The following is a 23027-nucleotide window of genomic DNA, read 5'->3' on the forward strand; positions in this document are numbered from 1 at the left end:
AAAAAAAAACACGTGTATAGGAAAAGCATTGAATAATGTACTCATGGATGAATGAGTACAAACTATAAAACATAGTTTCCCTAACCGATATTGGATTGATTGTTGCTCTCAAACATCAACACTTATTAGATAGATATGCAGATCATCATGTGAGGTGGGCTGCGTTTAGCGAAGATCATTGTAAGGAGACAAATATTCTTCATTAAGCACTTTGCTGATATGTTTAGGCAGGCGTATAATATTAGATGTAGTAGCATGTTCAAAGAATAATTAATTCTAATCGCTCTAAACAGTTTCGGACTCTTTTTTAAATCAATTTCCGAAACCTGTGCCTCGTAATGAAATTTATTTAAATAAGTTTAATACCTATACCCCCCCTCCAATGGCTTCCCGCACTTATGTACTGTCCCAGATTTGCTGCACATTATCCAGTACGGTTTGCTGATCGGACATTTTGTGCACCATGAAGTATCCCTGAATCTGTGCCGGGCTAACGTTTCGTCCGTCCGCAGCAACACGATCGCCAAAAATGCGCGCATTCGCTTCTGCATCCGTACCGGTGTAGAACCGTCGAAACATTTGCTCCATCTGATGGCGTGTACAGTGGCCAACGTATTCCTTCACATCGACCCGGCCCGGTCGTATCAACGCTGGATCGAGGCGCTCGAGATAGTTGGTGGTCATGAAGACGATGCGTGCCTCGGTCGATGCCACACCATCCAGACAGTTAAGCAACCCACTGAACGTCACCCGATTAAGTCCCTCGAAGGCTGCCTTTTGCTGCAGTGTGTCCTGGCGCGACACAAACGCGGCATCGATATCCTCCAGCAGTATGATCGACTGTTGGGGTGCAACGTTCATTAGATGGTTTAACCGATCGTCGGTTAGGCCACGCTCGGACAGATTTAGCAGACAGATACCGAACTCGATCTCTCCAGCCAGGGCAGTGATGAAACTAGATTTACCACATCCGGGCGGACCGTGCAACAAATAGCCTCGCCGGTACGGTATTCCGCGGTCCGAGTACCATTGTGGATTTTTAATAAACTCCCGGCAATCGCGCAATATACGCTCCGAAACACCTTCATCTAGCACTACGGAACCAATCGGACGCCGTTTTCGTGGATGACCGAACGGTCGCCATTCGGAACCCATCGCCGTGTACATAATCGTCTTTCCTTCCGTGTTTTTCAGCGCCAGCTGTCGGGCCTCCTCCAGAATTTTGAAGTACAAATTCTTATCCCTACCGAATGCGGTCAGTTGTACCGTTTCCCACGGTACACCCATGTGTAGATCGAGCGTATGCTGCTCCCGGGCACGGTCTACCTTTATCCAAGTGCCACCGTACCGCATGATGTGCGTGCCGACGGACGGTATAAAGTCGTACCGCGTTTTAACGTGACCCGTATCACGCTGCTCAAAGGACGTCTCCACGCTGAGATGCTGCGTTTGTCGGGCGCCCTTCTGAGTGATCCACTGGAGCAACCACTGGTACGATTTATCCCGGCATGGTACCTCCAGCGTTATCATGTAGTGCCGCCGGAACAGTATCAGTGCACCTTGCATTCCTTTACGTAACATTGCTGCCCCGGCACCGACACCGAACAAACCGAAGCCGGCTCCGAAATAGGGATTTTCGGACAGGGCACTAATATACTCCGTTATCGTCATTCTACGTTTTGACTCTCCACCACACGAGGAGTTGTTTGTTGAGAGGAAACTTTTTGCTAAAACACTGATACTACACGACTATTTCTTCCATGCTACACGCACTTTACACCTCTATGCAACTGATTCACGTCAGAAAACCCAGATCACAACAAACGGACCGATAAATAAGCAAGGGTAACTAAAAGAAAGAAAAAAAAATCATCTTCCTGTCAACCGCTCCGTTGACAATTGGCTGTAAACGTAAACAACAACAAACTGACCCTGGATCTCGCATTTCCATAATGTAATAGTTTTTAGATAAAATTTAGAGTCTTGCAACATAAATCACTCGCTCAAATTATCTCAATACCGCCAGTGTAGTGTTAGCGGAAGTAAAATAACATGGAGTTATTCAAATGCTTCCTATTATGTTTAGTTATATGCGTAGGAAAAATTCACTCCTCCGACGAAGGGATGTGCACGGCAAAGGAACAGTGTACGGTACAGGAGACAGATACTGTGAGCAATGACTTCTACTCGGCAGGTAAGATTGAATGTCTACAAACAGTATTCAGTTTAATTTATGTTTATGGTATGCTCAATTCCACAGATTTCAACAAATATTTTAGCGCAATTGAATCATCCGTAGCGGGTTATGTTCCTTGCAACAACACCAATTGCAACTGCCACACAGACGTACTAAAGGCTGACCTAAAACCGTTCAAATTGCATGGCATCACGAAAGACTCGATCAACCGAGCGAAGCAGTATGGAACGCACTATCAGGTGGTCGGTCATAAGCTGTACCGGCAACGCGAATGCATGTTCCCGGCACGGTGTTCCGGTGTGGAACATTTCGTGAAACCTTTGCTGTCATTGCTACCCGACATGGATCTGATCGTGAATTGTCGCGATTGGCCCCAAATCCATAGGCACTGGAACAAAGAAAGGATACCAGTACTTTCGTTTAGCAAAACAAATGAATATCTCGACATAATGTATCCCGCCTGGGCTTTTTGGGAGGGCGGTCCAGCCATAGCTCTCTATCCAACCGGTCTAGGGAGATGGGACCTCCATCGGAAAAGCATTACGAAAGCAAGCACCGACTGGGACTCGAAGGAATCGAAAGCCTTTTTCCGTGGTTCACGCACTTCGGACGAGCGTGATGCCTTGGTGCTACTGTCCCGTGCGCAACCATCGCTCGTTGACGCGCAGTACACGAAAAACCAAGCCTGGAAATCTCCGCAGGATACGCTGAACGCAGAACCGGCGCGAGAAGTGACGCTGGAGGAGCACTGCCGGTATCGGTTTCTGTTTAACTTTCGCGGTGTGGCCGCTAGTTTTAGATTTAAGCATCTATTCCTGTGCCGTTCGCTCGTTTTCCATGTGGGTGACGAATGGTTAGAATTTTTCTATCCCTCATTGAAACCATGGGTACATTACGTCCCGGTACCGGTACGCAGTAGTCCAGAGGAACTGGAAGCATTAATCAGGTTCTTCCAACAGCATGATCAGCTGGCGCGTGACATTGCCGAGCGAGGATACGATCATGTTTGGAATAATTTGCGCATGGGCGATGTCGAATGTTACTGGAAAAAATTGTTAAAACGGTACGGAAAGCTAGTACGCTACACGGTTGAGCGTGATTCCAGTTTGATCGAAGTGTAGAGTTGCCAAGAAGGCCGAACGAAAAGAATTATTAATGATGGCATTTAATACGATTGAAAAAATGACAATCTCACAAATAGATCTAAAGATTTCATTCCATAAATTTCTTACGACAGAAAAATGAATAAGAAAAACCAGACAACAAGCTAGATAAAGTAAACTAAATGCTGTGATCGAGAATTTCGTAATAGGGAATATTTTTAATAGTTTCGTGACCAATATGCCTGAACACATGATTAGATCAAAAGATGACTGTGGAACTAAAGATTTAAACTTGCTTTTACTCCTTTGACTGAAATTCCGATTGCATGTCGCACGCCGTAAACCTCCACGTAATATTTCTAACCCATACAATAACACCTTGCATCAGAAGTCGTCATAAGTGTATCCATTGAAACCCTTTGCTTCTATTGGTAGTGTTTTACTACACATCAAAACGAGATTTCTCATCGTGATCATTCAATTATTAACGGAGAGATATGATTGAAACAATTCACGCCACAGGTGCTGGGGTGAAACACATGGCCGGAATTCACTTTCCACCTGCATCGCACCGATACCGATTGCATGTGTTATCAGAGTCAAGTTATATAAAACTGTTACTACTTCAGGTGTTCAATTGAAATTGAAAATGCGCTGTATGTTATGCACTCACCATGAAGGTCAGATACCACTCATTTGACGAAATACTGGACAAGCGTGTTATTTGTTTGAAAAAATTGATTCGTATCGCTTATGATTTTTAAATCCCAACTTTTGATGCATGGACAAACGAGGATGATGGAGATGATGCTGGTAGACTACATACGTTTTAAAACGAACCTTTCGAACCTTGAAAAAGCGTGTATGCAAATGGATAGCTATTCAACCCGTTGGTGGTTTCATTTCGCATTTCTTCAGCCATTTTGTAGACATTTCGCAAAGCAACAGAAACTAGTTTTAAAAACGGCAGCGCGTGTTCGGCAAACTTCACAGATTCGTTGTAAAAAAAATTGAGAGCTACTTCGAATTACGAAACCGTCGGGTGTATCATTACGAAATAGACTTGTTTTCTGGGACAATGCACGCTGACTCACTGGGCGTTAATAGCACGCGAGATTGGCGCGTGCTCATGGGATAAACAAAAAATGTATCCTGCAGTTACGCTTGAAGCATTGAGTGACCACATTATGAAAAAGTAATGTTCTTAACAGTGTGGATAAAGTAGCATATAGTAGAACATAGTTGTAATAGTCCGCAAACATGTGGAGAGATTAATGTTGGACAAAATAAATACAGTAAACCAAACCGCTTTCACGTTCCGGTGCAATGTAGCGTAAACCCTTTCAATGGGATGAAGCGGTGCTTACACTACGGTGCAATCAAACGAGATCATGCGCATTGGTTGGAAAGGAGGCTCTCATCCAAAACGCTGACTTGACCGATCTCGTGTATTCTCCGAACTGTTTCAGATTTACCGCGCATAGTGTTGCTAGTAGTGTACACGCTACTTTACCACGATTGCTACTTCATTTTCCACCCCCGCCTCCCTCCCCTCATCCATGACAGCTGATCGGTGTTTGATTTTGCGTCTCCTTCTCTCCACGCACTTTTCGTACACAAACATATTCGCTCTCGCTTTTCTCTTCGTCGTGTAGCAACCGGACCACACCACTACCAACGCGCACGTTCGCATGTAGCATACCTATCTGACACTGGGTAGAAATGACAAAATAAACATGTCAAAACAGTGCTGCCTTCTGCGCTCGGTGGAGTTTTTTGGACGAAATTTTCGCTTAACCACCGAGTGATCATGGTGTTTTCGAAGAGAAAGATGAAGCAGTTCCTAGCGTTCGGAGTGACGATCGTGCTCGGTAGGTGTTACGTGCATGAAACTCCCCTGTTTGGTTGCGTACCAATCGACGGGACCTAATCGTTCTGTGCGTGCTCTGCTAGGGACGTTCCTGGCAAAGTTTACTTTCGTCCACAAGAAATGGCACCCCATTCAGCAGTGATAAAAGGATAACAATCTTTCCTACAAGCAATGCATTACGCCACACAGTAAGATGGTTCCAATAAACAGTGTAAACTTTGTCAAATATGCTGTGAAAGGTCGTTAAAAGTTTTGTTTACGTTCTTAACATTGTTGGATGTTGCCTACCCGCCTATCCTGCTGTGTGCAAAACCGACGAAGGATGGAGAATCGGACAAATGTTCGAGAATAATCAGTATATTTTTAAACGTTCACCATACCCATCAAGAAGTGAGCAAGAATTGTGGAAATATTGTGTGACCATTCTAGCCGGACCGTACGCTCCTCGCTGCGGCATAAGACTTGTAGTGAAAGTGCGTGATTGCGTTGTTGTTACCATGGTGCTAGGATATGTGTTTATTTAAAGTTTAATTGTGGCGATAAAGGCGGTTGAATGGCATTTACCGATTTATTTACAAGCAAGAGCAGGTCCACTCGGACACCGTTGCAATATCCGTTAACAGTCTTTCAAAATATCTTCAAACGAAAAGATTTCTTTTAAGCAGATTGAGCGTTTCATGTATTTATGTATCTATTACTTTCCATTGGTTCTTTTCTTTTGCTTCATAATGATTTCACGCACAGTGATTTGTTTGTACAAATCATGGGGCAGTCCAACAAACGGGATGTCACACTACGCGTATGATGACGGTGATAACGCGATTGTCGGAGCGGTAGATAACACGGCCGACGAGCAGGAGAATCGGCGGGCCGGTCCATCACCGGAACGGCTTGTACTGTCGGTGGCCGATCGCAACGGTCACAGGCAACATAACAGCATCGATGGGCCAAACGATGATGATGCGGACGTTGGTGGTCCATTGGGCCATGACAATGTTGAACGGGTGTTGATGCAAAACAAGCTACGGTCATTCCGGAAGGGATCATCCGTTGGCGTGATGCCCAAACGGCACGACGATGTTGCGCTAGACGATCCCGAGCGAGAATCGCGATTAAACGAGCTGCACGAGGCTAAACGACAGATACTGGAGCTGGAACGGAAGATACAGGAACTGGAAGGTCGGATACCGCGCAAATATCCGGACGTAACGTTTTTGAACTACAAAAATCGTAAACGGATACTGGTAAGTTTGTTATTTTTTTTGCCATTGCACCACGTTTAATGATGCGCGCTGTGTCGGACCATTAAACGTAATTTGGACCAAATACTTTGTGGCTAACCTTGATGAATACCTCATTAGCAATGATACCAATTCTCTACGTGATGTCAGATAAATTATACTTTTTTGTTATCAACTGTCCGTGCATAGAGTAAAACGTTTCGCTTTCAACAAATTACAACAACTAGTGAACTCACCTCAAGGTTATTCTTTTAGTAAAAGTTTGCTTCATCCATTGGAAGTTAGAGTACAACAGTTTTCGAATATATTTTTTTTATTTGATACGAATCAGAAGAAGGCTCAACACATCTTTCGTTTAGACGTCAGTTTCATCGGACGAGTCACGCCCAATATATTAGTAACAGAAGTGTACACTTCTTGGTGACTTGAACAATTTGCAAAAGCTAAAAATGGTTTAATATATCAACCGGTAATGTTTCCGTTTAACCACGGAATGAAAATTTCAAACAATGTTAAAGAGCTTCGTTTGACCATATATCGCCGACAGGCTGTGGGGCTGTTAACTCTTGTGATAATATTTACCGAAAAGATGATGGAACGGTCCGCGGCGATTGGTACATAACACTCTCAAACACACGTGCGATCGCTTGGGTATTGGCAATACCGGCCCAAGGATTACAGAGCGGGGGAACAGGCTGAGCAAACTGTTCAGCTGCGTGGCACACACTCATCCGAACGTTGATGAGCTTGTTGATATGATGAAGCGTTTGCGGGTTGGGTTCCAAGTTGAACTGCGCTGACTTATAACAACAACACCAAAAAAACCCCGCCACATATATGCTACCGTCTTTAATGGAGTTCAACAAAGTTATGCAATGGTTCCCCAATAGTGGAGCATAATTTTGAGCTTCCAGTCATGGCAGCATGTAATGGCAAAGTAAACCCTTGGGGATGTGTACACAACGCAACGATCGCCACTCCTAGCTCGTAGCATACATGAGGATCTCAGAAACCGAACCACACAATGCACATTCAGTCGCAGTCGCCTTTGGGATTCTTTTTTATCACTAAGATCGCTTAATACCCGTTTGCTCCATATCCCTACCTTTTCAGAAGCCTATTACCATTTCGCTATCGATCGAAGTTTTAGCTGCCTTATTCTTCTATCAGCATCAGAGCGATCGCACGATCTGGCTAAAAGGTTTTCTAAAGTCAGCTGGTTTTTGCTTTAGCTCCATGTTATCAAGGTTGTGGATACGGAGTTTTAGGTGAATGTCGGCTGTTAAACTTAATTATATGAACCTTCTAGGGTTTATCCGTTGCGTGAAAGGAGATATTGCAGGGAGAGTCTGACAGAATGGCAAGAAAATGTGGTTCATTTTTTTTATTTACAAACGCGTTTTTGCTTGTTGTGCTACTTTTTTTATCGTGATCTTTTTAGCTACCTAAGGAAGTTGCGGGTAATGTAACCTTTTTTTTATAGCACAATGAACTCTAGTCAAATTACATTAGGAAAACTGTGCATGTTTATTTTAAGTGGACATAAATATACTTAGTGGACATAGATATAGATAACATGTTATACTAGTGGACCACTATGTCGCTGTTAGGTTGTTTAAATTGTTTAAATTGTTTAATTTAAATTTAAGCATTTTTCAAAAAGTTGTTTTTCCAAGTTGTTCGTTAAATAATTCGAATCGTTATAATAGACAACATTCTTGGAAGCTCAGATTTCCAACAAACCTGGCGAAGTGTGTCACGTAATTTTGAAATGTTATATGAATTCGATTATGTTGTATACTAATTTAAATAAAATTCATATTTGTTATAACCATTTGGACCGTTATTGATAGTCAGCAGTTGTAATTCATTCCTCACGCCCAGTCACGTTTCACGCCATAAAGAAAGACAACGTGCGTGATGTCATAACTTTGGGCAGTTAAATTTCGGCAAGGTTAATGTCAACCATGCCCAGTTTCCTGCGGCAGACGATGAAGAAGGAGAAATTTATACATGCAACACACCACACTCACTCTCACTTTCCTCTAATGCGCTCTCACTTTCCGGCAGATAACGGGTGGAGCCGGTTTCGTTGGATCGCACCTGGTCGATTATCTCATGATGCAAGGCCACGAGGTGATCGTGGCGGATAACTTCTTCACGGGCCGGAAACGCAACGTGGAACACTGGTTGGGGCATGAAAATTTTGAACTCATCCATCACGACATCGTTAATCCGCTGTTCATCGAGGTGGACGAAATCTATCATCTGGCCAGCCCGGCCAGTCCGCCGCACTACATGTACAACCCGGTCAAGACGATCAAAACGAACACGCTCGGTACGATCAATGTGCTCGGTTTGGCAAAACGCGTGGGCGCCAAGGTACTGATCGCCAGCACGTCCGAGGTGTACGGTGATCCCGATGTGCATCCGCAGCCCGAAACCTACTGGGGCCATGTGAATCCGATCGGACCGCGTGCCTGCTACGACGAGGGCAAACGCGTATCGGAAACGCTGAGCTACGCGTACGCCAAGCAGGAGAAAGTGAATGTACGCGTGGCGCGAATCTTTAACACGTACGGACCACGAATGCACATGAACGATGGGCGCGTCGTGTCTAATTTTATCATACAAGCGCTACAGAACCAGTCCATAACGGTGGGTATTTAGTGATTTTGAATATGAGGTTAGGAGAATATTGATTGTATTGAACTTTAATTTTTGCAGATTTATGGGAGCGGTCGACAAACACGATCGTTCCAATATGTGTCGGATCTGGTTGACGGTTTGGTAGCGCTGATGGCATCCAACTATACGCAACCTGTCAACCTTGGCAATCCGGTCGAACGGACGATACAAGATTTTGCCGAAATTATACGCGACCTGGTGGGCTGCAAGAGCAAAATCATCGAACTGCCCGCCGTCGAAGACGATCCTCAGCGACGGAAACCAGATATTTCGAGGGCAAAGAAACACATCAACTGGGAACCTAGGGTGAGTTAAAATTATTGTTGGGTGATTCCTATTATGCTTCATGAATCTAAGTGAAATTTTCGAACTGCATGAATAACTCCTAATCTATTCTGAAGACTCATGAATTCTCAAAGATCCACGATTGCTTAATGACTCATGAATGACTCATAGATTAATTAATCGCTCATGAACCATGTATTTGATCATTTCACTGGTTCACTGGTTGGGACAACATAATAAAATCATATGTTTTATTTCCGTTTACACTCCGACAGGTCCCGTTACAAGAAGGACTCATGAAAACGATAGACTATTTCCGCAAGGAGTTAGCCCGCTCAAATCACTCACAGCGAAACATCTTTGTTCCCGAAACGACGGAGTTCCGCAACTTGCTATGATACCGGATATTGTGGTGTGATGGGGACTAGTTTGCCAGATGTGGCAAATAGGATTGAATCCTTTACTGCACAACATATTGCACCCTCGCTTCAAAGCACGAAGGGGACGCCGTGCAGAATGTGCATTGTAGATATGAAGAAGGGCTTGCCGTAATGTATAAGTGTAGCATTATGATTATCATGTATTGATACTCTCTACGTTTTTAGCAATAGTAGTGAGTGAGTATTTGTCCGGAAAAGAGTGTCACATTTCTCTTCCCAACATTGAAACAGTTTTTCAAAAATGTTCAGCATCTATTATTTCGGGTTTACATTCTCTCTCTCTCTCTCTCTCTCTCTCTCTCTCTCTCTCTCTCTCTCCAATTTTCGGTTCAATTAATGAAGATTTATGCTATATAATTGCAGCCACAACTTGAGTGAGTGTAGTTGACTGATCCAAAAATCTTTTAGCAGTTTCGATGATGTGCACTGCAAACAGTATAGTCTAGAAAAGTGTGTGACTCTATACCGATACGAACAGTAAACGTGTGCAATTTTACGAGGAATAATTCAAATTCAAAGGAACAAAACCGTGTAAATCTGGTTTAAATATTATTTGTTACCGATTTCTAGCATCAATGCTGCATCAAATGCTTAGAGAGTGAACTGAACTTTTTTATCGATCTTTATTTTCTTTTTAAATGTAAATACTTTCTAGTCTGGTTTAAATAGCATAGTACGTAATGTGGAATGTGTTTTGGTTTGTCTGTTTGTTTTCGGTGAAATAAGATAAGAGTGCTGAGAATCTGTTAAATATGTAATCAATAGGAAAATAAAAATAAAAATAACATATACTTGAGTAATTTCATACAATTTCGTATTCTTATATTACTCTACTGCTGCAACCGTTGGTCGTTGGCCGGTAACAAAAGTGGTAGAGTCGGGTAGAGTCGGGATTTGAACCCAGATTTGGCTCATTGTGAGTTGTGCTTTGCCAACTGTACTATTTGAACGATTGAGCAGTTTGCCAATATGTTTCACATGTTCAACCATTCAGCAAATTTATCTCACAACAACGTAAAAAGGTTAGTTTAGCTGTTAATCATGCAATAAAAAAAATAATTTGAACCGTTTTTTTTGTTGCCATTTTCTAAATAGGAGGCAAATATGGCAACACTGCCTGTTTTGACATTTCTTCCACGCACAGAGGAAACGCGTAGCTAGATTACACAAAACAAAAAACACAACAACATTTCTAATTAATCATACAATTATGTTATCTTAAAGCAATGACGTAGATAAATTTTATACTTTTATAAAACAAACTATTTTGTTAAATTCTATGCAATGAAACGTCAAGCAAATGAGTGCATAGCATTCCACAGTTCTATTTCAGTGCAGTGTAAACAAACAAATGCGATTCCGTGCCGTTGATGGTGTGCAGTTATTTGTGTTGTAATTTTCAATAAATCGCAACAGCTGTTTGGTGTTTAGCGACCACCACCTCGTCAGTAATCGTAGACACTTTCCACAGGCGGCTGATCGTATGGGCCGACGAGAATGAATAACGTGTTATGCAGATTGTGCTTAATGAAGTGTGAAGAATTGTTCGGAATGTACATCACCTCGCCGAGCGGTGTACTGCGTAGTCTGCCGAAAATCATACGGGAATGCATCTCCATCGAGGTAAACGATCTCGAGCCGAACTTTTTCTCAAAGTTCATCTGCAACGAGTGTATCTACAAGCTGGAGCTGTTCTACGCCTTTCGGCAACAAAGCATCAAGAGCCAGGATTATTACAATGGTAAGAGCGGCTTTTATTATGTTATGGAAGATACCTTTTTACAGCGATGTATTCCTATTACCTCTATCTATAGGGCTCATACAATACTATCAGCAATCAGTGCCTTGCTCGAGTAAAGTATCATTAGATCCTGCAGCTGATGCGGCCCAGGTGCCCGGAACGGTTGATAGCGTATTTGAACCAGAACAGTCAGTTCATTCAAACAACGAGCTGGCCGATATAAACTTTTCCGGAAATGAATTTATGATGGACGAATCGGAAAAGCACCAGCTCAGTAAGGATTACGACGATATTATTCGTAATTTGCAAAAAGAAGACCTCGATTTTTCAACAAACGATGGCGAATTAGTGGTAATGTGTTGCCTACGTACGGATCGATAGCTCTATTACCGAAAGCTCTCTTCTATTCATTAGATGAAACATGCACTGGGAATCTCAATATCGACGAATGACACCAGAATAAGCAAGCAGGCTGTGCTGCAGCAGGAATGCTCAAGCTACTTACACCACGGTACTGACGTCGCGGTAAATATTGTGCAACCTACGGAGCCCAATGACAACGGTTGTTTCGACCCATACCATACGATGGCCGTAGCGTGTGATAAGGACATAATCAATAGCAGCACACTTTCCGTAGACCAGGATGATGATCTTAACTATGATGATTTTGTAGGCATCCAAACGACACCGTTAGAGGGTAATCGAGAAATGGTAAGCAAATTGGCTTTGTTGTAAAATAATGTTATCTTTCAAGATGCGCTTTCTTTTCCAGTCTTTATCCGAAGTGCACGTACAAGACATAATAGCGGACGTGTACAATGTTACACCTGACAAGATACAGCCGACGGGTGCAATTTCATCTTCCCAACAAATTGCTGACGTTCAGTGCAGTGAAATTTCAGCGCTTCAACAGAACGATGGTTCGTTCTTTTCTCTGGTTGACTTCAGTGAAACGGAAATTGCTACCGCCAGCAGTAGCACAACCTGTACGAACGGTACGACTGAGTTAGCGAACGACAAAACGTGCGAGATTTGCTTCAAAACGTTTCGCACCAGACAAAAGCTCACCATCCACCGAAACACGCATCTGCGATTGGCACCGTTCAAGTGTTCGTTCGAAGGATGCACTAAAGCCTTTAAGTCGCGCATCGGGCTCGATGAGCATGTGGCCCGACACACGAACAGCTTCGAGTTTAGCTGTGATATCTGTCAGAAAGGATTCCAGCACCGTAGCTATTTGTCCGCCCATAGGCGAGCGCACAACACGGAACGAAACTTCCAGTGCGCACTGTGTGAGCAAACGTTTAAGTCAAAGCAAGCGTTACTAGATCACAAAAATCGACGCCATCTCGGTGTGAAACCGTTTGCCTGCGAGCTGTGCGACAAGCAGTACACGAAGAATGCTCAGTTGCGGGCGCACATCGAACAGCATCACGAGAAGCGGGACGATGCGAGCACCCGCTATCCGTGCCAGGAGTGTGGGAAACATTTCACCTCTAAAAGCTACCTGAACGTACACAAGCGAATACATCGAAACGAGCGACCGTTCGTGTGTGAAGTAAGTGTTGCAGGTGTTCTGATCATGTCAAAGAAACGTTAAACGGTCAAAAAACGTATGATCATCATTATGATAGGCTTTCTGAGATTTCAGTAATAGCAATCTATTGATTGACCTTTCTTTCCAGATCTGTAATAAGGGGTACATCACGCGAAAAGATCTCGCAGTCCACATGACAAGCCACACGGGCGAGAAACCACTTACCTGTGACATTTGTGGCAAGGCGTATGCACGCCGCAACGCCTTAGACTGTCATCGTAGGACGCACACCAAGGAACGTCCATACGTCTGTGATATCTGTGGTCAATCATTTTCCCAGCCAACACCGTTACGGGTGCATCGGAAGCTGCACGAGACGGTGGATCACAATAAAAAACAATCACCGATGGAGATCACCAATGTTACGCCTGCTTCGAACCGGCAATAGATCGATACGGTTAATAAACGTCCCTGCGGTTTGTAATCGGTGAGTGTTTTCCACTATTCGGTTGGGTTTGAACGTTGAGAAAAGCACACGCTACGCTGAGAACTGCTAACTCATGCGAATTTGTTTATATTTTAATTGTTTCGACTACAAATTCACTGTCTGTTCACTATCTCTTAAGTAACGCTATACTTTCTCTGTCAGTCTTGTTGGGAAACACACGCGTGGTTTGCTATCGGACGTGTGTACCATCAACTTTTGGCGAGAATATGATTAATCGTATACAAAATGACTCGACAACAGGACTGTGCGTGACTGCGGGATGATCGATCGCTAATATTCTAACACCGGAAACGTTGGTCTAAAACCTTGTAAACCTATTCAACGTAATGCATTTTTCAGTGTCGAAAGGGAATTTTAACATACTCGGCTAGCTAGGTTTTCTCGTCAATCCCTAGCACTTCGAACGGTTTAAGGTAGGGCAGCGGACGTTGTGACCAGAATCGGCGCTTTTTAAGTCCCTCTCCAGCGCGTTCCAAGCGTTTCAGTTCTTCCAGCATCGGAAAAATGCGCTGCTCAATGAATTCTCCATAGGTCCACTGAAGAACGTAGAATGCATGGAATTATCATTAAGTTCTCAGCATACAACGGAATTACTGCAACTACTTACATGATCATACGCCTCCGTTAGTGTGGAGGCAGCCGTACGGGCAAGGTTAGAGACAGCATTCAGCAGCCGATAGTTTTCCCCCAGCAAATCGTCAACACGCGCAGCACTGCTAAAGTTATGCCGGATGTTGTAATCGGTTAACCAGCCGCGTTTTTGCCGGATTGCATCCGTGTACTCTTCTGTTTCACCCGTCAGTGTCGCCAGACGAAGCATGAAGCGATACACCATACTGCCCGGAAACATGCAGCGCGAAAACATCACCATCAGCGAGTCTTTGTGTAGCTCCAGCCAGGCATGATGCTCACCGGTTGGTTCCGGGCAGGTTAGACTACTGAGTACGGGGTTGGTCCTTGCACTCACGTCGAAATATCCTTTCGCAGCGGTTGAAAGACACACTGCAAGACTGGGCAGCGAGGCAGGCAGCAGTTCGCAAAGTATCGCAAAGTGATCGTATCGCTGCCAACCCGTCAAGGCCAGGCCTTGCAATCCGTGGGTGAATCGGTTGCCTTCGCCCTGCATCACCGCGAGCCATCGGAGTGTGTTCTCTAGATGGCGACGAATCGGAGGCATCAGCAAACCCTCACCGTGGGCCCCTTTAAACGCGGACGCCGCCCATGCCGTACTGAACACGGACGCGTACTTCTCCCAGGTGGCCGACTGGACGAACTTGTAGATATCTTCCGCGTACACCCAGATCATTGGCTCGACCAATTTCCCAATGCCGGATGCTTGTAGCGCATCGAGAGCCATATGGCGCAGCATATCATCCCATATGATGATGCGCAGATGCGGCCAGCGTCGCCGTACGATCGTTGCCACGTTGTACACATGGTCAAGAAACAGTTGATCCTTAAGCCGATGTCGACAGCGAGGACATTCAGCTAGCCGATATACCTCATCGCAACCGATGTGGATGTGCGTCAACTTTGGTGTCAGTCGCACAATGTCTTCTTTATGTAGAAGATTAATGTTTGTGGCCGGCACGTGGTACTCGATCACTTGCGCTAACAGTTCCTCGACGAATGCCATCGAAGCGTTGTAGCTAGGGCAAAGAGCCTGTGGCGAGTCTTCCACCTCACGCAAGTGGGCAAATTCTTTTAGCTTCAGTGCGTATTCCAGATGGCCAAACGTTTGCACCAAAGGGATGACGGTGAGTCCGAGTGCGAAAGCTGTCTTCAGGAGTTCCAGAATTTCGTCGCGGTTGTATGCGTTCCGAGCGGCCAACGGAGCCAATGAGCCACCGTACGGAAACATGTCTTCGTACTCAAGCAGAATACCCGTGGCTCCTAGGGTTTTGAGGATCGGCATTAGCCGCCGAAGGTAGGATACTTTCGGTGGCGCTCCTTTTAGATCGAAGTGTACCAATCGTTGGGCCGGAGGAGGTCTACCGCCTGGACCAATGCCGGCAATTACCGGAACGCCCATGCGCTTTAGCTCGTGCTCGTAGTGGCTTTGTCGCTCCGCCGCTATACGCATTTCGTCGGTGATGTGACGTTGCCCTTTGGCACTCACCTGCTGGTTCACCAGTTTCCCATCATCTGTTCGATCCTGCATGATTACATCCCAATCTTTGGTGTGCCGTCCTTTAAGGAAAAGAAGGAAGAGTGGGAAGTGATGTTATTGAGTGATGGTTAAGTGCTGCATAAACATCATCATAGTGCCGACCAATTTGTGTAAATAACGATCATTCATGCATATTATCCATTTAACAAAGAGCTGGCAAGTCGAAGTTTTGACTCTTTGGTAATCAGATAGTGCACGAGAATAACTATTCGTTTATTCGTTTGCTTGATAGTTTAATATGCCCACATACCCTTGGCTGAACGTAATCCACCCAGCGTCGGTTTGACAAACTTGACACCGCCTGCATCACCTTCCAGCTGTATCGAACCTTGTTCGCCATGCACATCAGCACTGCCAACATCCTGACCAGCATCGTGACGATCGTGGAAACCTAACCGCTGCAGCAGACTCTCGTGTCGACCGTGCGCACTGCCAAGCATAAGCTCCCGTACCGACACTATCTTGCCACCGTCCTCGGTAATGTGGGTGGTATAGAGGAAGCCCCAAAACCACAGTGCAAGCAGGAACAGCAAGGATGCGCCGAAAAAGAAAAGTTTACGCCTCCAACAAACCATCAGCATGCGGGAATGCATTACGTTTTGTGCAGCGTCTAGCGAAGGATGCGTGATTGGTGGAATCTGGAACAGAAAGAGAAAGATGGGTTTTACGGAAAGGAATAAGTGTGATTAACCACTCGAAGGCCGCTCGACAATTTTTCAACGATTTCTGCTACCTCCAGAGATGTTGCTCAGATGGATGGGCCAGTCCGAATTCTCTTCAAATTACCGCATACAGACCGGACCAGATCTTGAAATACACTGCTAATACAAATGTCGTTGGTTTACGACTTTCTGATGTAGCACATTCGGGAAGAAACGATAGAGCTGGAGTAGAAAAACTTTTGTACAAGTTGTGATTTAGGCAAACAGATGCGTGTTGTACAGATTGGTGATCTGAAGAAACTTCCTTTAAAGCAAACACCTATCTTGATTTGAAAATTTGTCTAAAGTTGACCTTTACGCTGCGTTTTGGCAGAAAGATACTTAAAACGAGGTTTGATTCTCCTCGAAGATCAGTAAAAGATCAGTAATAGGAATCGACCAAATGATTTTTTCCGAGCAATAGTTTAAAACCGGGACACCGGGTAACTCAGTTCGTCATCTTTTTAGGAGCTCCGCACGTATCGAGCTCGAAATAAGATGGAGTGATGCGTCCGCAATGAGGTGAGGTGTACTCGCCAGAAGTCAGAATTATAGAACTTGTACAATGTTCAAGATAGTTAAGTGATTTGAGGCACCTTGGAGAGGATGTGGACTTCCAAGTGCTACGAAATCAATGGATGACGTTGTCTGATAGCTCTTTTGAGTCGTCTTCTTAGACAAGGCACGTGTGGAAGGTTCAAATTGGGTTGGAATGGCTGTAATCCGTGTCCGTCAGAATGATCGGGAAATGATGCCGACTGTACAATCTTTTGATCAAAACAACTCATTTACTAAAATAAATTTCTTCCCCAGTTTGCAAGGATAAAATTCATAAGGAGTTAATGAAAAACAAAAAACGCCCATGATCGGAACACATATGCACCTTGCTTGCCGAATATCGTTCGGTTGTATCTCGTGCATTCTCTCAATTTGTTGCATTCCCGATGCCGATAGCATTGTGGAAAAACCAACCACACATGTTTCGAGCTATTAAACATTCATCTCGTATCGTTTTGAGACTTTCTGTGGGCACATTTCTGTCAGCAAGCGGCAAATAAGGGAAGAGGGAGTGCGGGTTTACCGTGTAGCGCGCGAATGCAAGACATCAGTCAGCACTGGCATTGCCGATTTGCCGGTTACCGTAAAAGGATGGTTACGAATGTGTTTATTGGGTATTTGAAAAAGTATGTGAATTTGGCAGCATCTTGCAGCTATGTCACGTAGAAGATGGAATGGTGCAAACGGGTAGGATAATTCGAAAGAAAACTGAGTTGTCGCGCACAAATGATCAGATGATGGTCGAGAGAGGGGCTGGCGAACGTAACGAAAACCGGAAAGAGCAACAAACATCAAAGCGTTTGTTGGGTGGGTTGGGAGGTTAAGAGCCTGGACGGTTCCTCGAGGTGCGGAAGAATGACTCGTGGAATGCATTCGGGTGGAAAAACAAGTTTTTTTTGTTTGGTTGGAAATTTTTCACTTGGCATTTCTAACATTTGTTTCTGGTCAGTCTGTGTCGCTATACAGCGAAATACACGGGCGTCAAGGGAATAATCACACCAAATCGACAGAAGGAGTACTTTTCGATTGGTTCGTGATTTGAGTGGTAATTAACTGCTTAACCCCGCTCATATTCCTTTATACAGCCACCTTTTTGAGTGACAGTTTTCAGGCTTGTGCTCGGCTCGTAGCAATTTGTGTAACAAACTGCAATAACTTATCAACATCAAGTCATCAATTTTGTACGCAAAGGCGACGGGCATCGGACGTACATAATTGACCATCAGATTCAATTAATATACCCATACGAGGCTATTAACATGATTCGGTACGGTCGACGATGAATGGAAGCAAGATTAATTAATTATAAAGGATTCACATATCCGTTTACCGCATCCCACCATACAGTAAAGTGGGGTAAGTGGTGCAAATAAATGCAAAACATATAATAATTTAACGCACTCGTTTTTTTTTTCACTTACATCAATTGCTGATAGACGTTGTTTTAATCCCACCACGGGACGACGGGATGAGAGAATTTTCCACACGCACTTATTAATTACTACACTAAGCTATTGTTCTTCGTTGAACTGTGAATTTTTGTGCTAATTGACAGAGATGCAACACAAGGAATCATTCTTGCTTTGTGTGCTGGGACAAGCACGCACAGGCAAAAGATAAAATTTGTACACGAATTGATAACTTAACATTAACTATTGGCACTGCACACTTCCACAAGGCTGAATACCACTTGGCAGTCCTATCTGTTCTCAGCAGAATCGAAACAAACCGGAAAGCAACGAGAGTTCTTGCTACAGAAGGGTCGATGCTTTCGCCACCAGAAGCAATCGTAGACTGAACACGTTTCGAAGATTGATAATGTGTTTTAAGGAATCTTCCGGGACGGTTTTGTACTCGCTCGACACCTCGCAACTTGGTTGCACCGAGTTACAGCATCATCCGGATGGAAAGCTGCGCTCATTCCGCGGTCCGTGCGAATTTGTTTTGTTTGGGATCTGAAGCGAATCTGATGCACGGAAGTCAGTGCACTAGTGCGCCGAATCGAAGCGTCGCGTAGACAAACGTTACTTCGGTGGGAGTTCCGCCCTGAGTCGGTATGCTCGCTCCAGAATGTTGAAAAAAAAACAAAGATTGACGCTTTGTACCGGCATTTGTAAAAGCGTTATGCTTGTTTTTTGCAAAGCATGCTCTCCATAACTTATAGTTTTTTGTTAGTAATTTATTTTTGTTTTTAAATTACATTTTTCTAGTTCATAGTCTGAGCCACATGTTTCAAAACCAATTTGTCTTTAAATTTCCCATTTCTGGTATTTGTCCTCGTGACAGTGTTGCTTCAATTTTCTAAAATGAGTTGCTTCAGATTTAGTACATTCCACCTTAAGGTGATCATTTGAAATTTTCGGCAGTTTATTTGGGAATCGAAAGAACTTAAAGGTATTAAAATAATAACTCCATCTGCGAATGGAGCTCTGCTGCTTCGAAGCCTCTTGAACGTCCTAGGAATAGTCGATTCTCCTAACAATCTTCCTATTCACTACGACCGATAGTACTCAACGGGCGTATGTAAGTTCTGGAGACTTTATAATTGCCACCGCATGATCTTTCTCACGAGATCTGACATGGAATGATATTATTATTATTCATAACGTAACCGTTATTATACTCTACCAGTTTTTTTGCTTGCTTGCTTCTTAACTTAACATTAACATTGACAGGCATAACCATTCTCTACTAAGGTTCTATTATCTGCCATTTCTGGCGTACTAGATCTATTTTTACCAAATAACCGGATAATCAGTCATTGCTACGGGGGATTGGTCCGGGCGGGACTTTGGACCGGTCCTGTCGTGTGAAAACCGGCGATGCTAACAATACACCGCCTTACCGTACCGGTGATGGCTGCATTTTTGCCTTAAGAGACTTATGCCGCGCTGCCGCACAGTCCGTCGTTGCTACGGATGCACCAGTCTGGAATACATTTTGTTCTGTCGTGTAAGTAACTGCCACAAACTATACATCCATTCTGCCCCTGTAATGATACGTTGTGGATTATTGGAAGTTTTTGCTCTTGACGATCTCTAAAAGTCTTTTATTATACTTCATTTTACACAGGTTAAATTACATGCAGAACTGTATACGGCATGGCACTGCAAGAAGTGAGCATTTGTATCTGTTTAACTAATAAACAACACTTAAACTGCAGAAATTAAAGAGTCCGCTTTGTTTGATAGTGCTCAGTGGATCTTCCTTGCTAACTTATCCGGAGTCATCTAAACTACTCACGGTCGAGTGCCGTCGTCAGTCAACAGACTTCGCTGCATGATGTCAGGATGATCTATCATCACATGTGAATGACCTGAAAGGTTTTTACAGACTGGAGGTCGTTTCATGTCATTCTACAGACGATAGATAGCGAGTACGATAGTGAGTTCGTCGTACAGCCTCAAAGAACTTGTAATTATTACGGTTCCTTCATTGTCCTTCTAAAATACGGAGCCGGCAATTCTCTACAGCATCAACCTCTCGACCGGGTTTACGAGCGTTTCGTCAGTTTCACACAAAGTTCTCAGAGTCGTATGCGAAGCTTACACATTGCAAATATCGGAATAAGAAACCAGAACAAACCCGAGTTCTATATAGTCCCAACTTCATTTGTCGCAACATGTGGTATTAGTAGAGAGGCTTCGTCCAACCGTTGTAGGTAGACCGGTTGCCAGCCAGTACCCCAGCACGTATCCAGTGAATGGAAAATATGTTATCCAAAGACAAAAAAAAAACGCTACTCCCATGTTGAATTGTCATTAGCTTATTGGAAAGCTCAACGATTCCAATGTGAAGCAATATTAAGGTACAAAACAAACATTTACTCTAGCACATTCATCACAGGGAGATTTGCATGGATTTGCCTAACGACTTTCAAACCATTTCAAACACAGCTGTTGGAAAAAAAGAACGCTTTTACACCACTGGTCTATTTCTGGTGCTGTGCTACTGGTGAGACTATCTCCCATTTCCCCGATTGGCAGATGTCAAGATTCCCGATTCCACACAGCCGGTATGATTGCAATGTATGCAAATTTAATTGCCAGTATGGCTGATGATGAAGTCACCTTCCTTATCGGTTGGTGCTTGTACGGTTCTTTTTTCCATCTACACCTTTATGCTAACCGGTTTACGAACATTCAAACTAAAAGCTTACACTTGGTTAACGTTTCCAAATACAAATTGCAGTTGTACCGCATCAGCGTATGGGTACGGGTACGTTCATTGTATTGGGACACGTGAAGTGAAAATAATTTGATTGAACGCGAAACCGTGGGCGGCATTCTTACATTGTATGCGATTGATTAGTGCAGTGCCAAACCGTTCGTCCCACCGTCTGTCAATTGCTGTGCTATTCCTATTTGCGTTTTTGCACTCGTACAGCGATGCAAACCTTGAGTCGCGAAAAAATACATCCTTACGATGGGAATTCTAGCAGGTGCAATCAAACAGCTCATTAATTACGTGCTTTCGTGCGGCAGAATTCGTTAACGTTGACGCGGTAAATTGTTTTTGCCACTCTTGGTTTAATGAAGGACGACGGAATTGTAACCGCCGTATGCTTGACAGGGGAACAGGATGGTTTAGAATTGTTTTGCGGAAATGTCCTGCACTGCACTATCGATTCGATTACGAATGACTGTATTCATGTAACGAAATTATTTTAAACAAATGTTCCATATGTACTTAAACTAACTAAAAGTTGTTTAACGATGTAAAACATGAGCACGGATTGGTATGGAGTTTGAACGTAAAAGTGTGATGGCCGTAAAGTATACGTACCTTTTGTAATATCGGTTATGATCTTGATTCCTCGCTAATCGTCGCAGGTTTTGTTCAGCCTTCGTCTTTTCTAGCACGCTTGCTTTCATTGACTGTAGAGTGCGACGCATCGACAAATCGTACCAAATTACCGTGCGGAACCGGTCGATTGCTTCCGGTTGAGTCCGTTGTGTCGGTACTGGAGCAATAGTCCGGTGTAATACCCACGGATGCAAGCTTTTGATGCGGCGACTAAAGAAAACACAGATTCTTCATAAGTTATCTATTTGGCCAATTCTGTGCATCGGTACAAAATATTGTTCTTACCCAACGCTCCAAATCACAGCGCTGTATCGTGTAAGTGGCACCACTGCCGGAGGGCAGTAAAGAGTGGAACTTTCGCAGTTGAAGACCTCGCTGCGAAACGAACAGGACGGCAACGGAACGGGCTACAAAATGATCCTGAATTTGATCGTTATCCGAAGAAGCAACGACACCGATGGCGTGGGCATCTTGCAGCGAACCACGAACGTTACTCGATGTCATCATGGCAATGTGCGATCATGCACTGAGGTATTGCGTTGAGTTGTTCCGCTTGAACTGCCACCAAAGGCAAGGGATATGGGAACGGACCGTCGCCAAGGTAATGTGCACGTTGTAACACACGATGTATGCGTCGCGTGATGTCCATCACTTAAAAACAAAATCGTTCATGCACCACTGGGGAAAATGCTTTGCCCTGGCGGTTCTTGTGAGTCATAGATTTGTTTGTGTACTATAGGTGTGAATGGGACGAATCGTTAATGGATTCCCATGTGACCTACTTAAAGGGATTTTAAACTCATTTGGCACAATACTTTCTTGCGTGTGATTTCCAACTTATGATTCATGTTCATTGAATGGTGAAGACATTCCACACTGGTCGTTCAAGAAGAACGACTTGTTAAGAAAGCTTTATAGGAATGTATACCTACAATGTTGTCATTGTAGGGATATTTCTGCATCCAACGGACACAAGTATCCTTTTAGTACAGGTAAATTATGCAATAGGTAACAAACGCTCAAATGGATTTCAGTATTAATCACTTTTCTTTGATTTAATTATCTATTGTACTGCTACAGAGCAGGAATTTTAAATTTTTGTTATCCTTTTCAAAGATTTTCATTGATCCTAGCTTTTTATTTTGTAATGTATCATACAAAAACAAACGAACATTTATTTTT

The 23027-nt window shown here is 43.8% G+C and overlaps 5 protein-coding genes across 5 annotated transcripts; 3 read left to right on the top strand and 2 right to left on the bottom strand.

Annotated features, from left to right (window-relative positions):
• Nucleotides 1-396: 396 nt before the first annotated feature.
• LOC128709608 (mitochondrial chaperone BCS1) lies at nt 397-1671 on the bottom strand. Its single transcript, XM_053804614.1, has one exon. The coding sequence runs from the start codon at nt 1669-1671 to the stop codon at nt 397-399; it is 1275 nt and encodes a 424-aa protein (XP_053660589.1).
• A 381-nt stretch (nt 1672-2052) lies between these two features.
• On the top strand, nt 2053-3318 carry LOC128709609 (O-glucosyltransferase rumi homolog). Its single transcript, XM_053804615.1, has 2 exons — nt 2053-2194; nt 2261-3318. The coding sequence occupies exons 1-2, from the start codon at nt 2053-2055 to the stop codon at nt 3316-3318; spliced, it is 1200 nt and encodes a 399-aa protein (XP_053660590.1).
• A 1792-nt stretch (nt 3319-5110) lies between these two features.
• On the top strand, nt 5111-9782 carry LOC128709606 (UDP-glucuronic acid decarboxylase 1). The gene is made up of 5 exons (XM_053804612.1): nt 5111-5171; nt 5915-6414; nt 8482-9069; nt 9139-9405; nt 9660-9782. Exons 1-5 carry the CDS (start codon nt 5111-5113, stop codon nt 9780-9782), a joined length of 1539 nt encoding a protein of 512 aa, XP_053660587.1.
• A 1539-nt stretch (nt 9783-11321) lies between these two features.
• LOC128709603 (zinc finger protein 761-like) lies at nt 11322-13550 on the top strand. Its single transcript, XM_053804608.1, has 5 exons — nt 11322-11565; nt 11639-11916; nt 11980-12276; nt 12338-13123; nt 13251-13550. Exons 1-5 carry the CDS (start codon nt 11322-11324, stop codon nt 13548-13550), a joined length of 1905 nt encoding a protein of 634 aa, XP_053660583.1.
• Nucleotides 13551-13981: 431 nt separating this feature from the next.
• On the bottom strand, nt 13982-16373 carry LOC128709602 (hexosaminidase D). The gene is made up of 3 exons (XM_053804607.1): nt 16031-16373; nt 14218-15800; nt 13982-14146 (listed from the first exon to the last, which is right to left on the bottom strand). The coding sequence occupies exons 1-3, from the start codon at nt 16371-16373 to the stop codon at nt 13982-13984; spliced, it is 2091 nt and encodes a 696-aa protein (XP_053660582.1).
• Between the last annotated feature and the right edge of the window lie 6654 nt (nt 16374-23027).

The sequence above is a fragment of the Anopheles marshallii genome, chromosome 2 (assembly GCF_943734725.1).
Source record: "Anopheles marshallii chromosome 2, idAnoMarsDA_429_01, whole genome shotgun sequence".
NCBI classification, from domain to species: Eukaryota; Metazoa; Arthropoda; class Insecta; order Diptera; family Culicidae; genus Anopheles; species Anopheles marshallii.

Bases quoted from the DNA above. Each gene is read 5' to 3' on its own strand.
- LOC128709602 (XM_053804607.1), bottom strand. From the start codon at position 16,373: ATGCATTCCCGCATGCTGATGGTTTGTTGGAGGCGTAAACTTTTCTTT. The intron at 15,801-16,030 runs GTATGTGGGCAT...TTTTCCTTAAAG, and splicing joins TGGATTACGTTCAGCCAAGG to GACGGCACACCAAAGATTGG. The intron at 14,147-14,217 runs GTAAGTAGTTGC...TACGTTCTTCAG, and splicing joins TAACGGAGGCGTATGATCAT to TGGACCTATGGAGAATTCAT.
- LOC128709609 (XM_053804615.1), top strand. From the start codon at position 2,053: ATGGAGTTATTCAAATGCTTCCTATTATGTTTAGTTATATGCGTAGGA. The intron at 2,195-2,260 runs GTAAGATTGAAT...TCAATTCCACAG, and splicing joins CAATGACTTCTACTCGGCAG to ATTTCAACAAATATTTTAGC.
- LOC128709606 (XM_053804612.1), top strand. From the start codon at position 5,111: ATGGTGTTTTCGAAGAGAAAGATGAAGCAGTTCCTAGCGTTCGGAGTG. The intron at 5,172-5,914 runs GTAGGTGTTACG...TTTCACGCACAG, and splicing joins CGGAGTGACGATCGTGCTCG to TGATTTGTTTGTACAAATCA. The intron at 9,070-9,138 runs GTGGGTATTTAG...TAATTTTTGCAG, and splicing joins TACAGAACCAGTCCATAACG to ATTTATGGGAGCGGTCGACA.
- LOC128709608 (XM_053804614.1), bottom strand. From the start codon at position 1,671: ATGACGATAACGGAGTATATTAGTGCCCTGTCCGAAAATCCCTATTTC.
- LOC128709603 (XM_053804608.1), top strand. From the start codon at position 11,322: ATGAATAACGTGTTATGCAGATTGTGCTTAATGAAGTGTGAAGAATTG. The intron at 11,917-11,979 runs GTAATGTGTTGC...TCTATTCATTAG, and splicing joins CAAACGATGGCGAATTAGTG to ATGAAACATGCACTGGGAAT. The intron at 13,124-13,250 runs GTAAGTGTTGCA...CTTTCTTTCCAG, and splicing joins AGCGACCGTTCGTGTGTGAA to ATCTGTAATAAGGGGTACAT.